General features: G+C 40.9%; 1 protein-coding gene across 1 annotated transcript; it reads left to right on the forward strand.

The window, feature by feature from the left end:
• Nucleotides 1–582: 582 nt before the first annotated feature.
• LOAG_15066 (hypothetical protein) lies at nt 583–976 on the forward strand (the record flags this gene model as incomplete). Its single annotated transcript, XM_003150557.2, has 2 exons — nt 583–612; nt 758–976. 2 exons carry the CDS (start codon nt 583–585, stop codon nt 974–976), a joined length of 249 nt encoding a protein of 82 aa, XP_003150605.2.
• Nucleotides 977–1,980: the final 1,004 nt, after the last annotated feature.

Below are 1,980 nucleotides of genomic sequence, written 5' to 3' on the forward strand. Positions count from 1 at the left end.
GAGGATTCTCTCTCTTTCCAACGGGAAGGATGAGCAAGACCGATCGTTTGGCAGTTGGTAGGGAGCCAATATGTCCAGTAATTCATCTTTTCTTATTTTCTCGAAGAACTCTAAAAAAAGCTACTATCGAACGCTTCCTCTCATCAACTAGGCGATGAACCTTGACCGTTGGCTGTCCAGTAAAAGAAATACTCAAAAATATTATTATTCTTGAATCCATCTTAGAAATACCATTGTGGAGATATCCGATCAAGTTAGCTCTAAAATCAAGGGAATACATACATCGTACTTGCAATGGATAAACGATATTTGACCTTCGAAGATTGATTGAAGTAGCTTGACCTATGATACATAACATGTTTGAGGTATTTCTCAAATCTACTGATAGTTTGGTTTTTCATGCTACCTGACAACAAACCCTTCGAAAGTAATCCATTTTCGTGTGCTAGGACAGTAAATGTATTCACTATTTACATTTCTCAGGAGGTTTCTTACAAGTAGAACTAGGGGGCAACTTATTCTCGAGAAATGGATATCGTCAATTAATGAGGTGTGCTGAACGCGACAGCTCAGCCAATCAACATGCCCATCTCAACATCGAATGTTCATGGCGTAAGTATATCTGTTTATGATTACAAGTTCTATGTCCTGGTCAAGCTTTATGTAGCTTGTGTCAAAGCCTTAAGTCCATTACGCTGTGCTACATCTGGGTGAGTTCACGAAAGTCACGTCTCGAACATTACTAAACCATTTGCAGAATCGTGCATTTGCGAAAGCAGATGTTCATCAAGTAATGCTAAAGAATTATCCATTGCAAGTTCAAACTGTATGTGACAATGAATGGCAGCAAAAAGAACGAATTAGTTTGTTCTCCCAACTCATCTGCACAGCACCAGACGGGAATCTCGAAGGGATCAACTCCAATGCGTACCTTCTTAAGAGCTCAGGCTACGAGAATGACTGCTATACAACTTAGATTAAAGCAAAAAGTGAGAAACTGTCATATTTTTACGATAAATTTCCAAAAAAGGGACGGATTTGCTGTCCCGTATGCTCCCGCATGCTGCAATATAACCGCCGCTTCCTTACGGACCATCGAAATTACAAACTTAAGCCAGCAACCATTGTGAACTTCCGGAATTTAGTTCATTTCCAAAGTGGGTGAGTACAGAAAAAGAAAGGAGAAGTGGAAAGGATATTGAAATGCTTGTTGACGTAACACTAAAGTGGTGATGCTGACTCATCACAGCTAAATCAGAGCAAATTTAGTGGAGCAAAATAAACTGATCCATCCAGTGGAACGCGGTAAACAACGAACCATGCAAATATAACAAAACGAACGTCCATGAGTCATCCTTCCCATCACCACCACCATTGCTTATGGGACCAGAAATATGAATGATATGATGTGCAGGATGAAGATCGAAAATCCTGATGTAGAATGAGGAAGAAGTTACTTCAGGTGAACTGAGGTCGAGGAATAATAATACAGGCAGTAAACGAATATTTGAATTAGAAATAAGACAATGGTATAGGACCAATGAAAGCGAATGAAGGAGGATTAAAATTTCCTCAGTGGAAAGAAGCACGAAGGGAAGAATGGGAACAGCGGTATTTAATACTGGAGTAAGAAGATAGTCCTGGACTGAACTCACCTGATCTGCCCCAGAAAATGACACCCACTCCTCTTCTTATATGGGGAGTAACAGGGAATCGAGTGGGCAGGGGAAAACGAGGAGGAGGAAGTGTTCGTCCCCTTCATATTTCTTTCCAGGTCACTCCGCCAACATCTAATTGACAACCTTTCGTCTTCGCTGCTTCATCAGATGTTTTCTCCATTACTGGACATGTCATCGTCAATGATATGATATCTCCCAGACAACTCCTTCCATCAAAGGGATATTTCCTTCCAACAAATAGAGAGAGAGAGAGAGAGAGAGAGAGAGAGAGAGAGAGAGAGAGAGAGAGAGAGAGAGAGAG

This window comes from Loa loa (assembly GCF_000183805.2).
Source record: "Loa loa unplaced genomic scaffold supercont3.42, whole genome shotgun sequence".
Taxonomy (NCBI): domain Eukaryota; kingdom Metazoa; phylum Nematoda; class Chromadorea; order Rhabditida; family Onchocercidae; genus Loa; species Loa loa.